Source organism: Eptatretus burgeri, chromosome 7, assembly GCF_056783735.1.
Source record: "Eptatretus burgeri isolate ZD-2024b chromosome 7, Ebu_testis_v1, whole genome shotgun sequence".
Taxonomy (NCBI): Eukaryota; Metazoa; Chordata; class Myxini; order Myxiniformes; family Myxinidae; genus Eptatretus; species Eptatretus burgeri.
The window spans coordinates 17,904,790-17,930,721 of NC_140967.1; the positions used below are offsets into that span (position 1 = coordinate 17,904,790).

General features: G+C 40.5%; 1 protein-coding gene across 10 annotated transcripts in view; it reads left to right on the forward strand.

Moving 5' to 3' along the window:
- Window positions 1-25,932, forward strand: part of LOC147022758 (uncharacterized) — a 102,379-nt gene that overhangs the window by 33,102 nt on the left and 43,345 nt on the right. For all 10 annotated transcript variants that reach the window (XM_085887540.1, XM_085887542.1, XM_085887541.1 and 7 more), the window contains exons 6-10: window positions 3,671-3,876; window positions 4,098-4,165; window positions 5,609-5,829; window positions 15,996-17,023; window positions 24,178-24,293. In XM_085887540.1, coding sequence (XP_085743666.1) covers window positions 3,671-3,876; window positions 4,098-4,165; window positions 5,609-5,829; window positions 15,996-17,023; window positions 24,178-24,293 — 1,639 coding nt within the window. The remainder of the gene's footprint in view (window positions 1-3,670; window positions 3,877-4,097; window positions 4,166-5,608; window positions 5,830-15,995; window positions 17,024-24,177; window positions 24,294-25,932) is intronic.

Genomic DNA, 25,932 nt, shown 5'->3' on the forward strand with positions numbered 1-25,932 from the left:
AATAAAATTTTCTTGATGAAAATTTCGTTTAATTTATAGGTGAATCTGTGCTTAAAACCATTTTGGCCTCCAACTTTTTTCACTTGATAAATACAATGTATCAAGACACAACAGACAAGTTTCAATCAATCTCATCATTTTTAAAAGATACTGAGAAATATGTCGAGGATGTAAAATTGAATAAAGATAAATATAACAACTATTGGATAAAAACAATTATGGTGAATAATATGAGTTCTTCAATTTCCTTAAGTGGAAGGGCTTTTAGTATATCTGGAAGAACATCAATTAAAGTAGCTCGAACAAAAGTTTCTCCTCTCCTTCTAGCAAAATATTCAAAACTAGAAAAAGTATCAAAAAAGAAAAACCTCATGGATGAAGCTTTAGAAAGAAAAGATAAGACCATCTGCAATATAAGGAGAAATTTGTATTTTTTTCAACAACCCTAAAGATGTAAATGTTGATAAAATAAAGCATGTTAATATATCAGGTGAAATGCCATTTCGTTCAGTAGTCGTTAAGGACCATTTTTAAATTACCTTTAATGTAAAAAATGTTGGAGTTAAATCTGTTGATGAAAGTATATCGATACAGATGGTAATGTTTTTTTTTGACTAATTAAATGAGTCATTATTCAACTGAAGATTTTGAAGATTATGAGATGACGATAGTATCTCTGTTGAAACAAAAGACAGTTATGATACCGAGAGTTTGTGTTCAAACGATGGTTATGAAAGTAGTTTTAGAGATTATTGTGAAAGCATCAAAGACGCATTTTATTTGAAGTAAAGTTTTACTTTATAAATATGAATAGTTTACTAGATTTTGAGCCTCTTGAATTTCCTCATTCTCCACATGAAAAATTTGAGAATTGTCCTGCATGTGAAAGACTGGGATTAAACAGTCAAAAGCCTATAAACGATGTATGTTCTGTGATTATCTTCTCATTAATGAAAATAAATAATATAAACCAATGTCACCCGCAGGGTGACCCATATCTTGCCAAAAGGTGACCACGTGTGACTTCTTTAAGGTCACACTGAGGTGAACAGAGCAACAATCTACCAGGAGCGACTCCTTGAGGAATATCAGCCTATGAGAGATTCCGATGAGAATCGTTCTATAGAGTAACCATGAAAAATATGCTTTTGCCTCATAACGTCACCAAATGACGTCATAATGTCTCAAGCTTGACATATCTAGAAAGCACTCATCGAGGTGTTCAATTTGAGGTACTACACGATATGGTTCCTAAAACTTGAAAATTAGACCTTGGGGTCAAATATGTTTGACCTCAGGCGCTAACCATGAAGGTCAAGGCCAATCGCCACCAAAAATTAATCAGCTGAGCGCCAGATCATGAACTATATTCCCATGAAGTTTGAAGACGATCCGATCAAATTTACTCAAAAAATAAGGGTTTCGTCGACTCCCCTGATTTGCGACAGTGACCTTGACCTTTGACCTTGACCTTCAAAATTTTATGCGCTGAAAGAGACCTCTATAGGCCTCTGATATGCGAAGTTACAAAAATTTCCAATGATAACTGTGCTCTGCAGAGTGATTTATACGTGATTCCAGACCAAAAAATAAAAAACATATTTTATATGTTTTTTTTATTTATATATTTTTATTTATAAATAAAAAACAATTTGGTCAAGGCCAATCACCACCAAAAATTAATCAGCTGAGCGCCAGACCATGAACTATATTCCCATGAAGTTTGAAGACGATCCGATCAAAATTACTCATAAAATAAGGGTTTCGTTGACTCCCCTGATTTGCGCCAAAGTGACGTTGACCTTTGACCTTGACCTTCAAAATTTTGTGCACTGAAAGGGACCTCTATAGGCCTCTGATATGCGAAGTTACAAAAATTTCCGACGATAACTGTGCTCTGCAGAATTTTTTATACGTGATTACAGACAAAAAAAAACAACAAAAAAAAAACATACAAGCTGACTAACATATCTTGCAAAACTTCGTTTTGGCAAGATAATAAAAAGGAATATAATTCTTTGAGATTTCCACCAAAAATGAATTCCTTTACAAGATTGATTCGAGGAATGAATGTAAAGTATGAGGGTGACTACATCTTTTCATACAAGAGAAGAGACTCAACAAATGACGACCATGTTTCGTGGATTGATGATTTATATTATTAACGATTGTCTTTCAGGGAAATATCAACACAAGATATTGTATCAATAAAATATTGGATTATCTTGAAATTAAACCTGAACTTTGGATAAAACATAGTTTCAAAAAAGCCAATAAAAAATTTAATAGCCTGTTTTCCAAATTCATTAACATGTCTCATAGTTTGTTCAAGTGGATGTGGAAAAACCTGCTTACTTTTAAAGATGCTCCTTACTCCCAACTTTTTAGATTATGATAATTTTCACAAAGTCGAGTTTTCAACCTGAGTATCAACTACTCAAACAAGGTTTTAATGCTGGTCTTCAAAAAGAAGATATAATCGGTTTATTTAAACTTCAAAACAAACTAAATGATTACAACATTGAAGATATAATACAACTATTTTGTGATACACAGAGATATAAAAAGAAATCAAATCCGATAACTTGTATTCTTAGTGATGATACAGATGATATACCTTCTCCCCAAGATTTGGATAAATCAAAAAAGAACCTTGTTATCTTTGATTGTGTTAATGAGAGAAACCAAACGGTAATGGATAGCTACTACACAAGAGGGAGACATTCTTCTTGTAATTGTATTTATCTTTGTCAATCATATTTTCAACTCTCTCGTCGCTCAATAAGAAACAATGCTGTAAGCGTGCTCTTAAGGTATACAAAACTTACCCATAACGTATTCGGAGTGTGCCAGCGTATTCGCCAAATTTTTCATACGTCGGCATACGCTAGCTAAAACGTCGAGGTGTGACAGCGGCTTAAAGTAGAACATGGGCAAATATTTGTTGGTTCGCTCTTTGAGTGGAATGAAAATATGAAAGGGAAGTGCTTTAATCAGTCAGTCTCAATCTTTCATGGTCTCAATTTTTCATTTGCTTGCATGGGAGGGGGAGGAAATGAGTCTCAGTATTACATTTGCTTGTGTGGGAGGGAAGGGGATAGGTGGGGAGAAAATCAGTCTCCTATTTTGAGCTTTTGGGGCTTGAGTCGGAACGTTTTTCCCTTTTTCCCCATTCATTTGAATGGGTGTCCCAGAAGCCCTATTTATCATCTACTGGTGATGTTATCACGTGCTATTTGTTGGTGCAATGATCATTTGATTTTGAGGGTGCTTCAAATTTGGCCTGGACTACTTGCTTGCTCTTTTTTTTTTTTTCCTTTCTTTTTTTTCATAAGAAGTCCAGCAACTTTGTTCCTTGGGTAACGTCAAACTGATGTCATAAATCATCTGAGCCAGAAACTTGAAGTAGCTTTTATATCCCGAATCTCTAATTTTATTTTTATTTTTTTACATTAAATCCAACAACTTTCCTCCTTTTTTGGATTGTTCAAAAAAATTTTTATTTTAGTTTTCTAGTATCTTTCTAAAATTAATCTGACAGCCACTGGTTGATTTGCGTGCTGTAACTTTGTGTTTTTGTGCACCGTGTGCTTGTTTTTGAAAAATTTCACGTTGTATTTCTTGGCGTTATATTTTGTGTCTCCTCTTTTCACTTTCCTACCCTGCGCAGGTGCATCTCAACTTCCACGAACACAGGCTCAACATCAGTGTCAACAGCAAGTTAAATCTGAAAACTTGGTTTTGTTTGAAGAACGAGGTTCTGCAGCGGTGGCCCAAGAGACGTCGTTGCCGCAGGCTGTCTCTCTTCCTGTCAATTTACCTTGTGCGAAGGAGGCAGAGAACGAGCCTCATGCTCGAAATATTTCCAGCTTACGGGTTTGTTCTGTCTTCGTGTGTGGAAGCACAATGTGCAGAATTGGGGGGTGGGGGTTAGAGGGATGCTAAAAATATTTGAAAAGAGCTCGTGAAGAAAAATAAATTGCAGGTGGATTGGTTAATCCTTTTCCTCATTAGCAAATGTAATAGCGTTTTGTACTTGTCTCAACGTGGTGTTTGTGGGTACTCAAAAATAACATTGTTTTGGCATTCCTTTTCAGAGCCATTTGAAAACTGATACGGGCCTGGTGTCTGACATCGTGCCTTTCCAGGATAATATTGAGTCGACGTACGTTCCTTGGCATGCAGTTAAAATTTTGTGCTTTCACTGACGTCACTTGATCTTGTTTGTAACTTACAAACGGCAGTGCATTTTGAGTACACATAAATTTTGAAGCGTACAATTTTGAAATCTGTACACCAGAGCAGTGTGAACTAAAATGGCACTCAGTAGAACACATACCTCGATGAACACATAATGCAAAGGCTGAACAGTTTACGTTTCGTATCCCACTGATAGGCCGGATCTGGATCCGGACCTGAACCAAAATCAAATTGACTTGTTCTTGTCATCCAACCAACTCATCCACTTAGTTTGTCATAACTCGTCCACAACTTTTTGAAACATCATGCTGTATATCATTTTTGGCCCCATCTTTCAATGGTGAAGAATCACTTTTGAAATTAAAAAAAATTGTTGTATCTGGATCCAGATCTTCACCAAAATCGAGTCTTCTTCCTTGTCACACACCCGATCTGTCCACTAAGTTTCATCCGAATACGTTCATAACTTTCTGAGATATTGTTTTTAGCCCCATCAATTAATGGTGAAGCATTGCTTAAAAAATTCTCGGATCCAGATCTTCACCGAAATCGCATCGATTCTTCCTTGTCACACACACAACCTGTCTACCAAGTTTCATCCGAATCCATCTATAACTTTTTGAGATATCTTGTTATACATCGTTTTCGACCCTATCTTTCATTGGTGAAGGATTGCTTCAAAAAAAATTCAGGCAGCTGGATCCGGATCTTCACTAAAATGTCATCATTTTGATTTGTCACACACCCAACCTGTCCACTAAATTTTGTTGGAATCTGTCCACAATGTTTTCATATCCTGTTCACAGACAAACGGACGGATGACAACATAACCTCCTCCCACCTTTGGTGGCTGAGATAGACTGCATGCCAAAATGCAAAGCCCGTCTGCTTCTGCCTTGTAGTCAAACTAAACTTTAACGAAAACAACAGCTATTAAAAAATTGCTGCATTTAATAATTGGTGTTCTCCATATTCTCATCATAAAGGTTTTTGAAAATTTGATGGAAAAAGCTCAGAGGTGAATAAGGAAACACAGATGCGATTACGAAACTTGGCCATCTCACTTTGCGCAGTGTTGGATGAGCGAGTAAATGCTATTTCTCCTTGGTGACTTTGCCTTTTGACATTTTGACTGAACTGGTAATTATTGTCTCCATATTCTCATAATAATGGTTTGTTGAAAATTTGATGACAAAAGCTCAATTGGTGAAAAAGTTATGGCCTGCAAGCAAACACTCACACGTACACGTTGCCAAACATTCTCCTCCATGTCATTGACTGTTTTGAGATTTTCCTAATTTTGGAAGTCCAGTTTCTGGACATCTTCATTCCAATATCCATGTTCTTTCCTCATTCATTGGGTTAAGTGCTCTGTGCTTTTGTATGACTGAAATTGCATCCTATGCAGGGCACCGAGGTGTGTGCAGCCGCTGCTCAATGTGTTGAGCACACGTAAATCTCTGCCTAAAACTGGCATTGCAGCAGTTCTGCAGTCGGTGTACCCAGGCCCAAAGCCTGGAGAATTGCGAATGTACTGTTGGAAACTGCTTTTTGGTGGTGCCCACGAGCTCTGCTTTGAGGAGCTCCGTGCTGAGCGCTATCGGAAGAAGCAAGCGTGTCATACAGGCGGTAAGCAATGTTTTATGGAATTGTCAACACTGATCATTATTCACGCTGAAACCTGAAGGACTCTTGGGTGTGCATTCAACACCATCAAATTTACTGCTTTTCCAAACTGAAACCTACCAAGTAAAAATATAATTATTATTTGGAATTGGGGGAGGGATGGGTGGAAGGGGAGAGTTGGTTAGGTTTTCTTTGCAGACCAATATGAATTGCAGTTAAAACATTTAAACTTTCAGAAATGCCATTTTTAGCTCACCTGAACTTTATTCCGGTGAGCTTATGCGATCGAGCAGTGTGTCAGTCAGTCAGTCTGTAAACACTTGTCATTATCGCTCGAACCAAATACACAGTTTTGATGAAACTTGGCCACAAGCTTCATATCTGATGTCTAAAGTTTATTGACTGCATCAAAATCTGTGCTCATTGAGAGGGTTTACAGGTGGAGGGAAGGGAAGGGGGGGTTGACCCCCAAAATAGGTATTTGCTCTTCTCCGAAACTACACACACAATTTAAATGAAACTTGACCATAACCTTCATCACCCGTGATGTACTGAAGTTTGTTCATGGCATTAAAAAAGGAAGATATGAGGGGGAGTTGAGTGACTTGCTCATCCAGGTGAACTTCAGGACATGCTCACTTTTTAAGTTATTTCTCTGAAATATGCTCATAAAGTGGGTCCCGTTGTTTAGACGTACGTACAGCCATTAACATTTGATTAAACCATCTTCTCCTCGCAAACGACCCAACAGATTATGGACCAAATTTGGTATGATGCATCAGGACAGGAAGGTCTCATGGGGTTGTGCTGTTAGGGTTAGGGGGGTCCCCCCCGAAAAGGGGGCCACAGTCAGGTCAGGTATGGGAGCATGCGCCGGAGCAGTGCGTCGCTGCATCCACTTTCCGCCGGTACTCCAGGGGTCTCCATCTGCCCATTCCCATCTCCTTGAGATTCTGATCAACTTGCTGCAACCATCGCCCCCCTCTCCGAATCCCTCATTTTCACGAAAACATGTTCTCCACAACAAGCTGAGGGAAACGGACAAAATTTAGTACAATGCATCATGACAATAAGGTCTTATGGGGTTGTGCTCCCCCTCCGTATATGCCCGTTTTGGAGGATTAAAGGGGGGTTTTGCATTCAGAAACCGACCACTGGATCCAGCCGAAACTGGCCATGTGGCATCGTGACCATGCCCTAACCTTAAGTTGTGCTCTCCATGGCCATATCTACTGGCAATCGGGCCATGGCTTCCCTACCCTAATCCCCCATAGTCACTAAAACATATTTTCCTCACAAAGTACATGACTGATATGGACCAAATTTGGTACGATACATCAGAACAGTAAGGTCCCATGGGGTTGTTACCCATCTGGGTCCATCCCCTACAAGAGGTTGTGCTCCCCATCTGGATCTGCCCCTATTCGAGGCTGAAAAGGGGGGTTTTGCCTTAAATTCGGGGATCAAGCCCTTCAGGCTGGGTAACATGGTTTTTCTTCTGTTTATTCTCCTCTATTGTTATTCCACCGGCGACTTTTAAATTCATTTTCTCGGCAACCGTTAGTCTGATTGACACAATCTTCGCGGTCGTATTGTCTTTTTTCGTAGAACTTTTATGTGATAATTATGACGTCAGAGGTGACATGGTACAGGTGGCATCTTTGAAAAACCAAAAAACTTTGGACATTTTCTTCTCTGGAACGGCTCACTGGAAAAAAATTGAAACATGGATCGTAAAGATCTCTGCAAACGGTGGAAGTGGTGGTAACTATGACGTCATCGGTGCCTTTATTATGACGCCATAATTTGACGAGTACAACACTATCCGAAAAATTTGAAATTTCTTGAGCGTCATGAATGCAACAACTTCCTGGAGAAAAAAAATTATATTATGACGTTAGAGAACATGTGGTTTGGCATATTGTTTAAAAAAAATTAATAAATAAGCAATCTTCTAAACAGCTGAACAGATTGCGGCAAAACTTTGATCACGTGTTCCCCAAGCCATGGATGTACCAGTTTGTTAGTGAATTATTGATAGGTCACATGGTTTGGTGGCCATTTTGGATTTACCCGAAAACCTTTAAAAAATATCCTCCAGAGCGGCTGGCCTGATCGAGGTAAAACTTCACACGCACACACACGCGCACGCGCACACGCACACGCACACGCACACGCACACAAACACACACACACACACCTTCTCCAAGACTTGTGGATATGAGTTTGTTCACGAATAATTGATATGTCACGTGGTTTGGCAGCCATATTGAATTGAAGTAAAATATTAATGTTTTCTCTGGAACCGCTTATCATATCAAAATAAAACTTTACAAGTGTCATCCAACACCATTGCTGCATATAGAGTGAAAATGATGACATCAAACTCCCCTTGGTTTGGCAGCCATCTTGATTTGAAAAACACACCTTATCTGATTAACACAAAACTTCGCAAACTTGATCCCTTACCCATTTTGAGGCAGAATATTAATTTATGATGTCATAGGTCACGTGGTTCGGTAGCCATGTTGGATTGAAAATAAAAGAAAATTGTATAATCTTCTCTTCCAGAACAGCTGAACAGATTGAGGCAAAACTTTACAGGTATGACCGCCTTTCCATGATGAACAAAAAGTTCCCTCACATTTTTGACGTCGGTCACATGGTTTGACAGCCATATTGGATTGAAAGAAAATATGAAATAATGTTTCCTCTGGGACCGCTTCATCAATCAAAATGAAACTTCGGAACTATGATTGAGTAGAGTATTGGAAAGTATGTTTTAAATTTCAACCCAATCGGCCACATTGTTTGGCAGCCATATTGGATCGAAAGAAAATATTAAATAATGTTTCCTCTGGAACTGCTTCATCAATCAATATAAAACTTCACAATTATTATCTAGTGCACATGTGGAATGTACGTTTTAAATTTCAACCCGATTGGTCACATGGGCTGGCAGCAATAATTATTTAATTGTTTGAATCTTAGAACTTTTTTTTGTTTTTTAATGAGGCTCACTTGGCTGCACCTGGATAGGTATGAGGGTAGAGAGTATCAATTCAATTGATACCGATGATGGCACCAGGAAAAGGGTCACCTGTGTACGTAATCAATACATGGAATGTTGCCCGTTACAAAGTCCGTAACTCGTCAATCCCGTGTTGTAACAAAGCCGGACGTCTTGGTACCCGGTCATCACTGCCAGCAGTTATCAAGTGGCAGTTCTCATTATTTTTCTATCTTTTCTGCTGGCAATTTTTGGGTTTATTCCCTTTTAAATTCATTTTCTCCACCACTGCTTGTCGGATCTGCACGAAATTTTTCCGATAGGTGCAACTATTCATACAGAAATTTTTAATGACAATTATGTCATATGTCGTGTGGTGTGGCAGCCATGTTGGAAAAATGGAAAAAAAAAACTATGGACATCTATGTCCAAAACCGCACCATGGAAAATAATGAAACTTGGCACACGGCAAGTATTCTGTATGGGGAATAAATGGGATTTTTTCATGACGGCGTCTTTAAAGTGGTATCCTGGTAAAAAATTCGGCACATAGAACGCTGCATCCGAACAATCTGAATTTTTTTGAGGGTCATCTGGGGATAAATTGGTTGACACGAAAAAAAAAAGATGTCCATAGGTCGTGTGTTTTGGCAGCCATATTGTTTTTTGTTTTTTTTAACTTTAAAAATATTTTTCTCCGAAATGGCTGTACAGATTGAGGCGAAACTTTACACACATGTTCCCCAAGCCTTGGGTATACCAGGTTTTCATGAATAATTGATAGGTCACATCGTTTGGTAGCCATATTGGATTTACCCTAAAACCTAAAAAAATATCTCCAGAGGGGCTGGACAGATCGAGGTGAAACTTCACACACACACCTTCCCCAAGACTTGGAGATACCAGGGTGTTCACAAATAATTCATGTCACATTGTTTGGCAGCCATATTGGATTGAAGGAAAATATAAAATAATGTTTACTCTGGAACTGCTTCCCCTATCAAAGCGAAACTTCAAAAGCATCATCTCGCGCCATTGCGGCATATGGGGTAAAAATGATGACGTAATAAGTCACTGGATTTGGTGGCCATCTTGGATAGAAAAACACACCCTATCCGATTAAGACGAAACTTCACAAGTCTCATCCCATGCCCAATTATATGCGGATTGTAAATTTATGATGTCATCGGTCACGTGGTTCAGCAGCTATATTGGATTGAAAATGGAAAACTTTAAAAATCATCTCCATAATGGCTTACCAGATTGAGGCAAAACTTTGCAGGTGAGACCGCCTATCCATGACGAACAAAAAGTTCCCACCCTTTTTTTACGTTGGTCACATGGTTTGGCAGCCACATTTGATTGAAGGAAAATATTAAATAATGTTTTCCCTGGAACTGCTTCATCAATGAATGTGAAACTTCATAATTATCGTCTAGTACACATGGGGAATGTATGTTTTCTATTTTAACCTGATCAGCCACATGGTTTGGCGGCTTAATTGAATTGAGGAAAATATTAAAGTGTTTTCTCTGGAACCACTTCATCAATCAAAGTGAAACTTTACAATCATGATTTAGTAGACATGGGAAATATATGTTTTAAATTTCAACCCAATCAACCTCATGGTCTGGCATCCATAATTATTTAATTGTTTGAATCTGAACTTTTTGAATTTTTTTTTCCAAATAAGGCCTTAGTTATTTTATAACTTGGTTTACACAGTTCTTCAGCTAAAATGTAGGGTCGGAAGGTCGAAATATAAATATAATTTCAATTTTTAGAAATTATATCTTTTTATGATTTGTTTTTGGATGTTCCATAGAAAAGACAAGAGTCGGTGGGGGAGGGGGTGGGAAATAAATATAAATCCCAGACCAGGAGGATCTAAGAAGACATTGAAGATGGAAGACCATTCAAATGCAGGATGCCCATGTTCACTATCATCTGATGTGAAAAATGATAAGGAAGGATTAAAACTTGTTTTTACAATCTAGTCTGGCATGTTTTTCTTATAGAAACCTGTTGGATCATCAAACAAATGGAAACAACAATGCTGAGAAAATTACTGTCCAAGTCGTAGACTGAAAGATCATTCTCGCAGAGCAAGATCTCATACAGGTTTTGTAAAAATTTGTCTTTCAGTAAAAACAATGGCTTTGAAAACACATCTTTAAGAAAAATCCGAAAAGCAGTAATGGTACCTAAAACAGTTAAGACCACCAGGAATAACACATCCCGCTGCAATATAAAGCCATTGGCAAAAAAATCAATTTGAAAAATAAAGTTCAATATCAAATTGTACATTTAATCCAATCTTTCAAGTGTTCGACAACAACTCTCTGTCACATCAAGCACATGTCGATACTTCAATGGCATCAGAACCCAGGCTGCTACACATAGCATTTCCACAGTACAGAGTTATTTCTTGCGTTTTTTTTTTCTGTCCATTGACCTTCATCTGGTTTCACACTTCTGTTTTTTTCCCTCCAGCCAAGCAAGCTGTACATATCGGCCGCACAATACCATACTCCTCCTGCAACTTCCTCATTTCATCACTGTCGTCAAGATCTTCATCACCACATACATGTAACTTTGGTAAACAAACGTATGCAGCCAATCAAAATTCAGACACTGCTCACGTGACCCTCGAATTGGCACAACCATGGCAGAACCCCGAAACTATCTTGTTTAAAAATCCAACATCATACAAAGATTCATTCATCATCCAGTATTGAATCATGCTTTTAAAACATATAAGCCTTTTTACAATATGGAATATAAATATAATTCATCAAGATTGCAGCTCAAGACGACTTTAATCAACCCTAAACGTGCATGGGTGCACAACAGTGCATGTTTGCGTGCACACCAGTGCATAGTGCTGGATATGATTTTGAAAAGGTGTCCACTAGGAGTCAAAACGGTCATTCAGAGCCAAACCAGCTCTTACATTTCAGCGGGCATCTGGTCGTACTGTCTCCCCATCCCCATGAGCACATCAAAGGCTGATTTCTGGTCCGTTGAAGGCTGAATATCAGCATCTCGCAGGGAAACTTTGACGTACTTGGCACCAAAATCTTTCAATACGAACAGCGGTGTGCAACTTTCGACGGAAACAAAATCGGCACGATCGAGAGTAGCCTGCGCATCATCCATGCTGCTGCACTGAATTGATGCAATAGTTTGGCCAGAATATTCGTCATCAAGATGTTGCGTGATTAAATCACCAATACAGTCACTCAAATTTATACTGCTGATGTACTTCTTAACAATCATTTTCACCCCAGAAACCACAGTCAATCTGAACCATGCTGGCCACTGCTCAGACGCCATGAAGAAGACGACTGCGCAGCTCTACTGCGCAGTTTGGTTCAAGGGGACTCGGCATTTTGGCGCGCGTGCGCGAAATTATATTTTGAAAATAAATGCCGACGTTTACATTTCGTGTTTTGAAACTTTTGCACCTTTGGCGGAAAATTTATAAATATAAAAGGCTAAAAATGTGTTTTATATATCATTTTCGGCAAATATACCGTCGGCGGATCTGTAAACCAAGTTATAAAATAACTAAGGCCTAAGGCTCACATGGCTGCGCCTGGATGGGTTTGAGGGTAGACGAGTAGCAATTCAATTCATACCGATGATGGCCCCAGGAAAAACGGTCAACTGCGTACGTAATCAATAGATGGAGCGTGGCCTGTTATTAGGTTCATAACTTGTCAATCCCGTGTCATCGCGAGATGTGTATTGGGGGGGGGGGGGGGGTGCTCGTTAGACTCTAGGGAATCCTGGCTTACTCTGTGGATCCATGGTGTCCACATTTATTACTTTGTATTCAGGTTATTTAAACGCCAATTCAATTGATACGTCTATGCATTCAGGAAAAAGGGCTAACTGGGTATGTATTAAATTGATTGAAAGTATATGTAACTTGGTAAAAATTATGTTGCCGCGCTAACTTGTGAATTAGCGATGGGGTTTTGACCAAACTTTGTATGTTAAACTCTTAAATATCGTGGGGCTAGGTTCCTGGAAAATTCCATGATAGTTCAAACCACAATCGTGGAAACCAAAGACCAATGGGAAAAGGGGGTTTTGTTTGCTTCTTGGGCTTCGAGAAAATATGCAGGAAGGTGGGCGGCTGTCTGAAATACACATCACAATTGAAATAAACATGTCAAGAACTGGGTAACTAATGCGTGTTAACATTGAAATAAACAAGAAAAGAAAATAAATACAGTGCAAGTTAAACAAAAACACAAGACTTTTACCTTTTAAATGTATCGCAAAACAGAGAGGTGGTTTTTACAAAATAGAAAACACAAGACTTAGCTCGGGGTCATGATGCTGTTGGAGGGGGGGAGCAAGGAGGGGGATTCAGCGATCGGAAGAGCAGCATTAGCTTTATGACTAAGTCACCAGCAGCATTGCCAGATGGGAGAAGGGTAAGACGACCATTAACCACCTTACCTTGAACCCCGTAGCCGATCTTTCCTGCTTGGAGAGGAAGGTACGAGGTGACACCCTCTTCCAAAATAATCCCGTCTCTTCGGTGTTAAAAACCCACTCCAGCATAAATCCATTCGCCCCGATTCGTTCCATGAGCTGCAGTGGGTACTTTTTCGCAGCATCATGGTCAGCCGATGCTACTTCCCCGACTAATTTTACATGATGGAGGCTGAATCCTCTTTTGAATTTCTAAAACCAGCCATTGCTGGCGTGGAACGTGTGGGTAGCCTTCGTTGAACTGGAGCCTTCGGCTTGGTGTCCGTGTTCAGGAAGCGCCTCTTTTGATCCGATTTGACTGGGATGCGAGAACGGTGAGGAATCACGCCAATTACAACGCTAAAGTGGTGATTATTTGGTCGAAACTCTGGTGAGGTCACGTGGTTTGAGAATGGGGGGTTAAAGTCCGGGTGTCACAAAATAAGGATTTGAGAATGGCGGTTCGAGTACGGGTGTCAAAGTGAGGGTTTGGGATGAGGTTCGAATACAGAGTTGGAAAATGAGGGTTTGGGAATGAGGTTTGAAGAAAAATTAAGGTTTGGGAATGAGGAAGAGAACAATGGGGAAGGTTCTACCCCCACTCATTGACCCAGTAACGGCGGTCCATAGATGCCGCATTTTCACCCCGCGCCAACTGTTCGAACAACTCGATCTTTTCGCCCAATGTCACGACCTTTCTCTGCCTTTTGGCACAACAAACTTTGTGCATCGCTTTATGTTTGGGTGCTATTAAAAGTGGTGCACGAGAAACAACACAAGCCTCATAATGGGAGATAATTGGACACGCACAGAACGCAAATGTTGACTCATCTCAGCTCAAAAACCACGATTGGTCAAGATGAAGTCCTGCAATAACAAAATCGGAACACAATAGGTTGCCTGCAATTGGTCGAAACCCATAATATTAGAACCCACGATATTTGAAGGTTTACTCTACAAGTATATATTATGATGCAAAGATGAACCGATAAGATTTTGGTATCAAGAGGTCAGAGGTCATGTCAGGTGAATGGCTGAAGGGATCTAAGTCAAACTGGTATATGTATAATGATGTAAAGATAAACCGATTAGATTATGGAGTCAAAAGCCAGAGTCCCGTTTGGTACAAATTCTGTTGTCGTGCTGACTTGTGACCATTGATGGGATTTGACCAAACTTGGTATAATTATATATGATGCAAAGATGAACTTGTTAGATTTTGGCATCAAGCGGTCATGTCAATTAAAAATGTGATACTTAAGAACAGCTGAGAGATTTAAATATAGCTTGGAACAAGTTATGTATAATGATAATGTGGGCAGAGGCCTAGCTGGCGACGTGACGTCAAATTGTGTGGTTTTTACAATTTTTTTTTGTAATATTACAGTGGATGTAGTACACTGAAACTTTCAGAAGCCATTTGATGAGGAACCACATAGCAGGTTGTTAGTAAACGTAATGGCTTGCAGAGTGGCTGGTAGAGTAGCAAACTGGATTAGTGATTGGAAGCAAAGGTGACTGAGTGTGAAGATGGCTTGCTTGGAGGATGCAAGTGTTGGGGTACCTCAGGGATTAGCACTGGGCCCATTAGCGATTATATAATGTGAAACGTGGTGTCTGTCTGTGCGTGTGTCTGTCTCCCGTTTACGGTGGCAGCTTTCCTGCACTACGTTTGAAAAGCTGTGGATTGGTAATTTTGCATTTTCATTTCACCTTTCTTGATGCAATTAAGTTCGTCACTTTATTGTCTCTTCCAGTAATCTTTAAATTCAACATTAACATCTGCATTAAATAGATTTAATGCAGATCTTGCATGGAGTAATAACACACAATTTAAAATAGCTGAATTTTGCTTTCTTTTTTGACAAATCCAACCTCTGCCACCGATGTTTCACGACCATTTCATGGTTGGCGGTATAAGTAGCTCAGAGGGACGGCACACATATCGATGAATCATGCCTGTGAAACACCGGGATAACAGTTTTATAGCTGGGTCGCAATTCAAACCCAGGCTAAACAGCTTCGAGGCAAGTGTGTGTTCCTCTCGGCTAGGCCATCCTGTCAGTCCTATAAATCATTGAAGGAATTTCAGACAAACTTGGCACAACTATGGACTTTGACATAAAGATTAACTGATTAGACTTGGGGGTTTGAAAGGTCTTAGGTCATATGCCCTTTAATTGAAAAGCTTTTTTACCGCAGTAATTTGCGAACTACTGAAGGGATTTCAATCAAACTTGGCACAAGTATTAACTTTAATACAAAGACCAACTGCTTCAATTTTTGGTTCAACAAGACAAAGGTCATGTGCACTTTAAAAATCATTTTTCAGACCATAACTCCAGTTGGAAGCATCTTATGTTGTCTCTCCAACTTGTCTCTATCCCCATCTCATGCCTTCTCTCATGCGAGCCTTAACTTTTCAAGTGACATTTGATTGAGATCTAATGTAATGCAAGTGGCAGGATATCCATCACCACGTTGGTATCTAATTATATTTTCTGGTTTATTTTGTTCTGGTCATTGTTCAATTTCTCATATGGAAATTGCTCTTTCTTGAATACTTATCCCGGAAACTATGTTTTGCTTTTCCTTGTGTAACAACTCGATTTTTCAAAATGTGTGGCTGTGTTTGTTGTAATTACTGTCAACTTATTTTTGTTTTTGGCAGTTATTTTGAACACCAGACCAAGAGAGAACTTTGAGAGAAAAGTTCCAAACCCTTGCCAAGCCAATATCGAAGAAAACATTTCAGTACAATTGGAAGGTTGTGAGAGGCACCTGCAGGAACGTGAGCGCCTGCTGCTGGTGCAGGAGAAGGAGCGTGAGCGACTACTGCTCCAGGAGCAAGAGCGTGAGCAGGTACTGCTGGAACAGCGCAAGCGGCTGTGCCTTTTGGAGCAAGAGCACGAGCAAGAACGCGAGCTATTGCACCTCCTGGAGCAAGAGCAGAAGCACGAACTGCTGCGCTTGCAGGAGCAGGATAGGCTGCGCTTGCAGGAGCAGGATAGGCTGCGCGCGCCAGAGCAGGATCGGCTGCGCGCGCCAGAGCAGGATCGGCTGCGCGCGCAAGAGCAGGATCGGCTGCGCGCGCAAGAGCAGGATCGGCTGCGCGCGCAAGAGCAGGATCGGCTGCGCGCGCAAGAGCAGGATCGGCTGCGCGCGCAAGAGCAGGATCGGCTGCGCGCGCAAGAGCAGGATCGGCTGCGCGCGCAAGAGCAGGATCGGCTGCGCGCGCAAGAGCAGGATCGGCTGCGCGCGCAAGAGCAGGATCGGCTGCGCGCGCAAGAGCAGGATCGGCTGCGCGCGCAAGAGCAGGATCGGCTGCGCGCGCAAGAGCAGGACCGGCTGCGCGCGCAAGAGCAGGATCGGCTGCGCGCGCAAGAGCAGGATCGGCTGCGCGCGCAAGAGCAGGATCGGCTGCGCGCGCAAGAGCAGGATCGGCTGCGCGCGCAAGAGCAGGATCGGCTGCGCGCGCAAGAGCAGGATCGGCTGCGCGCGCAAGAGCAGGATCGGCTGCGCGCGCAAGAGCAGGATCGGCTGCGCGCGCAAGAGCAGGATCGGCTGCGCGCGCAAGAGCGGGAGCACGAGAGTCTGCGTCTGCAAGAGCGGGAGCTCGAGCGGCTACGACTGCAAGAGCAGGAGTGCTTACTTCAAGAGGAGCTAAATGTGAAGGACTGGCCTTGTGAACCGCAAGAGGTATTTGATCTGTTGTGCAGTATGTATGTATTCTACCGGTCAAATGTTTTAGAACACCCCCATTTTTCCAGTTTTTACTGAAATTTAAGTCGTTCAAGTCCAGTGAATAACCTGAAATGGTACAAAGCTGAACTGTAAACTGCCAGAGGTTTAAAAAAAAAGTTTGTTTCCAAAAACTGAAAAATAATGTAAATTTCAGAGTTGTTAAAAAAGGCCCTTTCAAGGGAACAAGTAATGGGTGAGCAACTGCATCTGTTCTGCAGAAATGGAGGTAAATTAAGCCTAGAAAGTTGATGCAAACAATTCCTACAGGTGTCCCAACTTTTGTTGATTAGTTACAAACCCTCTTTCTGTACAAAAGCAGTGTTGGAACAGACTGTGTTGCTACACCCTCTGAAGCATTATTTGGTCAATATTGCACTGCAGGAAGTAGTATATTACTATCATAATGGCGAGAAGAAGACAATTAACAAAGGAAGACAGACAGACCATTATAACCCTAAAAAGTGTAGGTCTTTCCTTTGGAGGAATTGCAAAAAAAGCCAAGGTGTCAGTGAGTACAGTTTCCTACACTATCAAATGGCACTTGGAAACTGGAAGAAACTCTGACAGGAAGAGGTCTGGTAGACCCAAAGCCACAACACTATCAGAAGACAAGTTTCTGAGAGTCAACAGCTTGCATGATCGGCGGCTCACAGGACAGCAGCTTCAAGCACAGCTTAACACTGGTCGAAGTCAGGAAGTCTCAGTTTCAACTGTGAAGAGAAGACTTCGAGTTGCAGGTTTGACAGGTCGAGTGGCAGTAAGTAAGCCATTGCTAAGATGGCAAAACAAGAAAAAGAGGCTTGCCTGGGGTCTTATGCACCGCCAATGGACTACTGAAAACTGGAAGAAGGTCTTATGGACCGATGAATCAAAATTTGAAATATTCGGTTCATCACGCAGGGTTTTTATACGCCGTTGAGTAGGCAAAAGGATGGTTCCTCAGTGTGTGACACCAACTGTCAAACATGGAGGAAGCGTGATGATCTTGGGTTCTTTTGCTGGATCCAGAGTCGGCGACTTGCACAGAGTGACTGGCACCCTGAACGAAAAGGGCTACCACAGCATTTTGCAGCGCCATGCAATACCCTCTGGTCTCTGCCGAGTTGATTAGGGGTTCATCCTACAGCAAGATAACGACCAAAAACATACCTCCAGGCTATGTCAGAACTACCTTAGAAGAAAAGAACAAGACTTGGCTTCAAATCATGGAATGGCCAGCACAGTCTCCAGACTTAAACCTCATCGAGCTTGTTTGGGATGAACTGGATAGAAGGGTGAAAGCAAAGCAACCTAAAAGCGCAACACATTTGTGGGAACTTCTGCAACAGCGTTGGGAAGAACTTTCCGAAAAATATTTGATTTCCATTGTGGAAAGGATTTCACGAGTATGTTTCGCTGTTATATCTGCAAAAATTGGCTACTTTGACGAGTCAAAAATTTAGGTTAAATTTTGTTCAACAAAACGATTTCGTGATTTATTTTTTATCTGCAATTGTCTTTGTTCTATGATTTAATTTCAGAGTGCATTGAAACATTAAACTGCTTAAATTTCAGGAAGAACTGGAAAAATGGGGGTGTTCTAAAACTTTTGACCGTTAGAGTATGTATATATTTCTTTCTTTCTTTCTTTCTCTGTTTCTTTTCCCTTGTAATATTTTCTGCTTTCTGTTGGAAGTGTGATTTGTGATGTAATTTTATTGGCATTGTACTCTTGCCCTGAATGTTTTGATTGTCTATTCAAAATTTTGAAAAGATTTGATGATTTTGTGGTGCAGGGTTTTTTTTTTTTTGTCGACTGCCAAGATTGAAATTGATATTGTCTTGATGTGATTGCTGTTTTGCGAAGCTGTTTTCGTTGAGTCAATATGTCAATTTTTCTTTGGCTTGTTTGCTCATCCCACCTTGAGTGGACTCATGCCACGAATGTTGTTTGGGAACCAACCTGTTTGACTCAATACTTTCATGTATCTGAGTGGGGATTTTTTTTTAATCCAGACCTTGAGTAGTTTGAGTGAAGTTTGTGAAACTGAGCCCAATAACATATCCTCTGGGCACCATTTATAGTCAAGTTTGGTAGACGCAAGATCAATAAGGAGTTCATCATTGAAGTTTCAGTTTTACTGCCTCGTATCTGGAGTATGGATTCAAGCAAATGTGAGGAAGCGAGAAGAGTATCACAAGGCCGATAAAGGCCAAATTCTTGCGAAAGCAGTCAGAGTAATGAGCAGCTGTTGCAAGTAAAGCAAACCTCAGGTCCTTACCAATGTTGCGAGAGCTGCATAGCCTAAAATGCAAAGGGCACAACCAGCCAAGGTTTATTAAAATCGAACTTTTGACAAATTATCTTGTTACTTCCCTCACCCCCCCCCCCTCCCCCTCAAAAAGTGGAAGGCGGTTGGGTTTTCACCCCTGTCTGTTGTTCGTTTGTTTGGTTGGTTGTTTCTTTATGTGCAGGATACTCAAAAAGTTATGGATGGATTCAGATAAAATTTAGTGGACAGGTTAGGTGTGTGACAAGGACTAATTGATTAGATTTTGGTGAAGGTCTGGATCCAGATCCTGATATTAGAATTTTTTAAGTGATTCTTCACCATTGAGTGATGGGGCCAAAAACGATATACAGCATGTTATTTCAAAACGTTGTGAACAGATTTTGGCAAAACTTGGTGGACAGGTTGGGTCAGTGACGAGGACAAGCCAATTCGATTGTTGTGTGACAAGGATGCAGATCGAGCATATCAGTGGAATACAAAACTTAAACTGTTGAGCCTGGCGGCGGTACTGTTTGTGCTCTGCTGAAGGCCGTTATAATCGGTCGTGCTTTCATCTTCTGCTCTGCGCTTGTTCGCAAAACATGCAGTTTGCAGGAAACGACTGCTGGAAGTAAATGTTGCTTCATTCTAAACCTCCACTTCGGCTGTGTCCTGAGTTTGAGGTCACTGTGTTCACAGTGCAAATTAATACAGATTGCTTAAATCAGTTTCACCACTGGTTGCATTTTATACTGAACTTCCTGCTGTCCATTGCCAAAGGTGTGCATTGCCCTTTGGGGCTGGCAATTGGCTGACTTTCATTCTCTGCATCACTCAACTTTCAACTGAAAGAATGTATCGTTTTCAGCTGTTTTGAGAAACCATCAGCTTATTATCTTTGCCACTGAAGGTGGAAGGAGGTTGTATTTTCACCCCTGCCTGACTGTTTGTTAGTGTGCAGGATATCTCAAAAAGTTATGGACTGATTCGGACGAAACTTGGTGGACAGGTTGTGTGTGTGACGAGGACAAATTGATTCGATTTCGGTGAAGATCCGAATACGGATACGAAATTTTTTTTAGTTTTAAAAAGTGATTCTTCACCATTGAAAGATAGGGCCAAAAATTATATACAATATAACATGATGTATCAATTTTATTGGGTCCGATTTGTTCTACTGTCTCAGACATTGCGTTGCTGAGTTATGCGCGCTACCGAGTGTCCTCGTTCTGACGGTGTTTGTTGTTAAGGAACTGTGAGTGTTCAGCACGGCTTTGCAACGACTTTGTAGAAGGTTTTGGTCCATCAGACCTTAAGAGTGAATTTTTATAAGACAGGCCCAAAATGGTAACATTTGAACATTGATATCTTCAGATATTTTTCAAATTTTTATCCTCGGTTGAGTGTGGTCTAAAACTCAGCCAAATTTTTGATGTCATTGATCCATTCCCCACCATTTGGGCCGCACCCAAAGTTTGGAGATTTTGACACCCTTGAATTTTTTTCCCATTTTCAAAGTGAATTATTTAGAATAACCATCAGTTGCCCAAGGAAATTCCTTTACAAAGTTATTGTATTGTTTTGGTACTAAAATATTTTGAACAAAAATCTTTGGGATCTGGATGATTATGGATAGTGGTGCCACCTATAATCCCTTTCGGCAAACATTCACTTCAGATTTTCTCTGGCCATATTTTTAATAACCATCAACGTCCCATGGATTTTATTAGTGCATAATATAATACAAGTACTGTACTATCTGAGGAAAGTAAAACATTCATGGGACCTTGTTGGTTATGGCAGTAAAGGGGGTCTCAAGACCACTTCGGGCTATACGAAGCCCTTTTTCGAGCCACGCCCACTCCCATAACCATCATGATATTATCAAATGAAAGTTCCATATCTATACGAACAAAACCAATAGTAAAATCCATGGGACCTTTTAAAAACAAAGAATAAAACAGGTCCAAAGTTGCCTTGTTTGACAGATAATGTACATATCGATATACATATAATATACAGGTATATGTACATGGTCTGCCTCTGTCACCAATTTCCATCACTTGCTACAGAAGTCCACTATATTCCATTCCTAATTCAAGAGTAAAGTATTTTCACGAAATGTCTTAAATCTGTTTTTGGGCCATCCATCCTAAAAAAAATCTGTTTGTTTCCTTTAAAACCCCATGCTGTTTTGAATGTGGCCGAGATAGGTAGAAAAAATGTTTTCTCGATGTGAATCTTTTATTTCCCTGAAAAGTTTGAAGAAAATCCTTCTACCATTCGTTTCAACTTCTGTTCCTGTCCAGGAGCTCGGCATTTGGCAGCAAAGTCCTTGAAATGTTCAATGTATTTCTTGTACTTTTTTACAATTCTTTTTTGATGTTGTGGTGTCAAACTTTCTTGTGGCTGATTTGTTTGGTACTTTGCAGGAGACAAGTTCTTTCCCAGCATAAATATGACGTCAATTAGCGAATGATTACTTTCATAATGATAACTGCTATCAGATGCACAGGCATCAGACTCAGAGTCCCAACATTTCAACAAAGCAAGAGGGAGGTCCTCATCTGAATCAAAATCACCATCTTGGCTGTCTAAAATTCTAGGTGTGCTCACATGTGGGCCTACATTGCCTTGTCTTGTACCAGATGTGCTCGGGGTAGTTGAGTTTATATTCTGCTCGGCTGCCGTGGTTGCAGTGGCTGTCTCAGCTTTGCGGCACTTCGTACAAATAAGGGATCCAAGTGGAATCGCTAGTTTTGAACAAAGTTCATATCCGCAAAACCTGACACTGTCTTTTTCTCAAACCTGACACTATCTTTTTCTCATCAGAATGTTTGGGATGCACGCATATTTTGGACGGTCTCCAGTTGATTCCCAGTCTGTATCTATGTTTCGAACATATTTCTGCCCCTTCGAGTACCTCTGTTAAAATAGTCTGTTCAACACAAGTTGAGATTCAGACAATGTGATGGGAATTTTCAGATCTGCAGCATGGTTTGCAACATCATTATTCAGTGATGCTATACTGATCAGCGAGTGAGCTCTTCGTGGCAGAAATGGGCCACAAATACCATGATTTCCGTTGTAGAAAATGCACGATCGATATGCCATGGCTGAGTGATGTCCCCTGAAACAAAAAGATGCATTTACTGTCGAGCAAAAGTATGTGTTTGGAGAAGTAAGCCTAAACTTTTATTGGTGCATGAATAAAAGGATTTTTTTCTATAAGATTTTATTTAGCCTATGTTTTTTTCAGAATGGACTGAACATGAACAGCAGGAAGCAACAATGTTCAAATCACCCCATTTTTCTACTGGCTTTCATTCAACAAACCAAAATATAAAGAAATGAACTAAACATGAACTCGACTCAGTCATGCTATCCCGGACACCATAGCATTAGTATGACCTACATTCACAATGCCTAATGATAGAACTATGCTGATTTCACATAGGAACAGACAGTAAACAAATGGTATCTTGGATTGAATTGATGCTGGATTTCAAAACTGCTAATCCCAGATAACCTTTGACCTATTTATAAGCAGACAAATGTGGGAAATTGTAACTTACCAGGTATGACATATAAAGATTGGGGGGGATATAAATTCAGCTTTCTGTTTTTTACATGTTCTTTCAACTTGCCAAGACAAAGAAAAGGACATTACAAATGGCATGATGGGAAAAAAAAAATCATGTAAGGCGGCAAATACAACTGAAAAATCTCCTTGCATCTCACAATTACGTGGTTACAAGATAAATAATGAATACAAAAGACAAAATTTGCTCAAAACGGCATTTATTTCATAATACATGCATATTTTACAGTTTCAAATATAATCGGCAATGGAATATAGTGGACTTCTGTAGCAAGTGATGGAAATTGGTGATAGAGGCAGACCATGTACATGTCGTGTACATATACCTGTACATTATATGTACATCATGTGTCAAACAAGGCAACTTTGGACCTGTTTTATTCTTTGTTTTTAAAAGGTCCCATGGATTTTACTATTGGTTTTGTTAGTGTTGATATGGAACTTTCATTTAATAATATTGGTTTCAAAATATCAGGATGGTTATGGGAGTGGGTGTGGCTCGAAAAAGGGCTTCATATAGCCTGAAGTAGTCTTGAGACCCCCTGTACTGCCATAACCACCAAGGTCCCATGAATGTTTTACTTTCAGAGGATAGTACAGTACTTGTACTATCTAATGCACTAATAAAATCTATGGAACCTTGATGGTTATTAAAGATATGGCCAGAGAAGTTTGAAGTGAATGTTTGCTGAAAGGGATTATAGGTGGCGCCACTCTCCATAACCATCAAGATCCCATCTGTACAAAATATTTTAGTACCCAAACCATATAATAATTTTGTAAAGGACTTTCCTTGGGCAACTGATGGTTATTCTAAATAATTCACTTTGAAAATGGGAAAAAATTTCAAGGGTGTCAAAATCTCCAAACTTTGGGTGTGGCCCAAACGGCGGGGAATGGGTCGATCACATCAAAAATTTGGCTTTCTGAGTTTTAGACCATACACAACCTAGGATAAAAATTTGAAAAATATCTGAAGACATCAATGTTCATGGGTGGGCCTATCTTATAAAAATTCACTCTTGAAGCTATGGTGGAAATACTCCAGGCTATCGACAGAGGTAACACCTTTTGGTTTTGCTTGATCATATGGTTAAGCCTGAAATTGCGACGAATGGGTTTGTAAAATGCAGTTGATTATACAGGGTGTCCGAAAATGGATGTACCAGAAAGAACGTTGCATAGTTTTATTGTTATCCGAGATACTGACATGAAGGGCTAAGCTTTCTTATTTCATCTCGATTGTCTTGTGTCAGACGTTGCCTGCTGGGAGGTCCTCTGAGGCTCCATCTGTTGCCCTGCATTTGGAGAAACCACATCCAACAGAGCTTGGAACATTGTCCTTCACAGAAGCACAGCAAACAGGCCCCATGTAAGTAACTTATTGTGTGCCCTTTCCAGAGTTCTCACTCTTTTGTCAAAATTTCAACAGAGAATAAATCGTCGTGATGATTTCAGAAAGAGTGTGGGGTGGGTGGGGTGGCATGAGATTGCCCTCATGCTCATCTCGACCACTTCACCAATAACATCATCGTTATCACCCCTACATACCTATCACCCTACATCGTTATCATCGTTAATGACAAGTTTCAGTTTTTTTTAGAGAAAAAGTTGTCCAAAATTTTTTTCCTTTAATCTAACATGGCTGCTATACCATGTGACGTATGACGTTAGAGGTATGAATAAAATATTATTCATGGGGAGCAAAAATAAAAAGCAATCATCGTACGCTGTCCCAGCCGAAGCCCCATGCGCAATGGTATCGCCATGCACAAGGACGGATTCTGACTTGGAAGCGTTCTGCCGTAATCCCTCATAGGGTACCTTCATGCCGCTGGCTGCTTAGCCAGATAGACGTGCCAAGTATCTGAACCCGCAGTTCCTCTCGTACTCGGCAGGGTTGCTGACCTGGTGACAAAAGCATCAGTAAGCAAGAGGTGTAAGTTCCGAAGTTTAAAGTTTTGCCTCAATTGGAAAAGCCCTCCCGCAACCCCACCCCCCTTCACACACAATTATGGATGGGTTGACTCCATCCATCGGTTGCAGAGAACTTTTTCAAAGCGAAAATATTTCGACACACACACACACACACACACACACACACACACACACACACACACACACACACACACACACACACACACACACACACACACACACACACACACACACACACACACACACACACACACACACACACACACACACACACACACACACACACACACACACACACACCTCGTTTTTGATATTCTGTTCCTCATTCATCATCTATTCATCTTCAGAAATAATTCGATTATAATCTCTCCAACTCTGGAAAATCCTCTTTATCTCTTTACCAATGACGCCACCCTCTGCCATACCATCTCTCATCCCTCAAATCAGCAGGCAGCAGCTTCTTCACTCTCTGAAGACCTGTGTAAAATTACAATCGAGTCAAACGCTTGGAACATCCAAATGTATTTACTTTCTTCTCCGTTAAATATTTTATGGGATATCCCTGCCTGCCAGTGGTTCCCTGGTATTCTTTTCCAGTCGCTACCAGATGAGTGTCCAGGGGTATTGCCCCTATTTGTTTTCCTTAGTCTGTGCTCCCTTACAGTTGGAGACGGGGTTCTTGGTGCTTGTGCGCTTGACTTGAGCTTTGTTTTGTTTTTTAACCATTTTACCTTTTGACATGAAATTTTCAACAAACCTTTATGGAGAACACCATTTGGTAAAATTTACTGATTTCATTTTTGCTGCTGTTTTTGTCCAGTTTAGTTTGAGTACAAAGCGGATCTGAACGGGCTTTGCATTTTGAGATGCTTTTTTTTGGTTCGTGGGTGCCAGCAGTGACCACTATTTTCGTTGTGTGTCTGTCTGTCTGTCTGTCTGTCTGTCTGTCTGTCTGTGACTCTCTCCAGAGCATAGCTCCGTGACGTTTCATGCGATCTTGATGAAACTTGGACACAAGCTAGATATCATGGTCTCGTGTTTTTTTTGTATGAGGGGTGTCCCACGCCCTTTGT